The 1969-nt window shown below is 50.5% G+C and overlaps 1 protein-coding gene across 1 annotated transcript in view; it reads left to right on the top strand.

Annotated features, from left to right (window-relative positions):
- Nucleotides 1-1474: 1474 nt before the first annotated feature.
- The window catches only part of LOC107108487 (protein kinase C theta type-like), a gene marked incomplete at both ends in the record, with an annotated part of 2433 nt that continues 1938 nt past the window's right edge, over nt 1475-1969 (top strand). The window contains one exon of the mRNA XM_015408924.1: nt 1475-1584. Coding sequence (XP_015264410.1) covers nt 1475-1584 — 110 coding nt within the window. The remainder of the gene's footprint in view (nt 1585-1969) is intronic.

The following is a 1969-nucleotide window of genomic DNA, read 5'->3' as shown; positions in this document are numbered from 1 at the left end:
TAATGAGCTCCCGCACCTCTTTTTCTGCGTAATGACCCCGTCAATGGGGCATAATGCCATAGAGTCCCCCTTCCAAAGTGGCCATTTTTCCTAGGTGGATTGATCTCTGTCGGCCGGAGATCAGTTTTAACAGCGGGGGGGATCTCCAACCACCACGAGGAGTTTAGAGAATCTTACAGCATACGGAAAATCTTGCAAAGCCTATACAAAAGATAGGGACCTCAAGGGACACTGAAGCAAATGGAAACTGGGAAACTGGAAGCACTCGTACAGTCTTTAACATCGCCCTGGCAGGGCTCTTTTTGTAGAAAAAGCCCAGCAGGAACTCATTAGCATAATAGGCCACACCCAACAGCAGACACTCATTAGCATATTAGGCCACACCCTTGACAGCACAGCACATTAGCATATTAGGCTGCACCCCCATGTTATCAGAAGTGTGGTCATCCAGCCACACACCCCTTTTGCTTCTTATTCTGTTTACCTTGTTGGTTGTCAAAACCCAGGGCCTTTTTTTGTAGCAGGAACTCATTTGCAGGTTAGGCCACACACCCCTAATGTAGCCAATCCTAATGAGTTTCTGCTGTTGGGTGTGGCCTCTTATGCTAATGAGTTCCTGCTGGGTGTGGCCAACTCAGGAGCCAGCCGGAACTCCGCTCCTGTGCGTTCCTGCCCAAAAATAGCCCTGGCCCTGAGGCTGTGCAACACTTTCACTGCCAAATGTCAGTAAGGAAACTGGAAACACATAAACGGTCTTTAACATCACCCGGAGGAGGAGGAGGAGATTGGATTTATACACCACCCTTCACTCGGATTCTCAGGGCGGCTTACAATCTCCTTCCCTTCCCTCTCCCCGCAACAGACACCCTGTGAGGTAGGTGAGGGGCTGAGAGAGCTCTGAGAGAACTGCCCTTGAGAGAACAGCTCTGAGAGAACTGTGACTGACCCAAGGTCACCCAGTTGGCTGCATGCGGAAGAGTGGGGAATCAAACCCGGTTCTCCCAGATTAGAGTTCGCCGCCCATAACCACGACACCAAACTGGCTCTTTAAGAAAGACATCAAAGAGACGACAGAAATCAGATTGAGGATCATCTCCTTTAGCACGTATTTCTTGATCTCCGAGTATCTGTTTCTGTCATAAGAACATAAGAGAAGCCAATGTTGGGTCAGGCCAATGGCCCATCCAGTCACACAGTGGCCCAAAGATACCAGGGGCCCTCAGGAGGTCCACCAGTGGGGCCAGGACACTAGAAGCCCTCCCACTGTTGACCCCCCCCTCCAAGCAACAAGAATATACATATGGGGGAGAAGAATTAGGATTGTTTGGGTCAATCGGCAGCCGGGCAAAGCACACCAGGTCCAGGAAATATTTTTTTACAAAGGATTGTTAAGGGAAACACGCGGCAAGGGACGGAACAAACATGTACCAAGTGGTGTAGCGTTGAGCCCCCTGACTCGGTGTCTCCTTTGCAGCCTGTGCAATGAACGTCCACCACAAGTGCCAAACCAAAGTGGCGAACCTTTGTGGCGTCAACCAGAAGCTCATGGCCGAAGCACTGGCGTTGATTGAGAGCGCTCAGCAGGTGGGTAAGCGATACAGATCTACGGCTGCTTGGCGGAGGGGACTGGGGTATACTGTCTGATCACAGGGAATGACTCTGGCAAAATGGGATTGGCGGGTGACTTGTCCAATCTGGAAACGCACGTGAAGCAAGAAATGTCTCTGACGTGAATGCACAAAAAGCTGTGTATGAGAAACAAAAGATCGGTAGTTTTAAATGTGGAGGCAGAGAGAGAACCTGAAAAGTACTGGGTTTGATGCATGGAGAACTCGGACTATGACGAGTTCAGACGCGTTTATTGCTGCCAGAACGTCATAGGAAGTGACGCACGACGTAGAGCACGTTGGGGGCGTGGCCCCAATCGTTGGAGGGAAAACCATAGAGTTTTCCCTCCAACGATTGGGGC

The sequence above is a fragment of the Gekko japonicus genome, unplaced genomic scaffold (genome assembly GCF_001447785.1).
Source record: "Gekko japonicus isolate JY-2015 unplaced genomic scaffold, Gekko_japonicus_V1.1 scaffold10473, whole genome shotgun sequence".
NCBI lineage: Eukaryota > Metazoa > Chordata > Lepidosauria > Squamata > Gekkonidae > Gekko > Gekko japonicus.
Note: the sequence above shows the minus strand (reverse complement) of the source record. Positions and strands in the feature narration are given on the sequence as shown.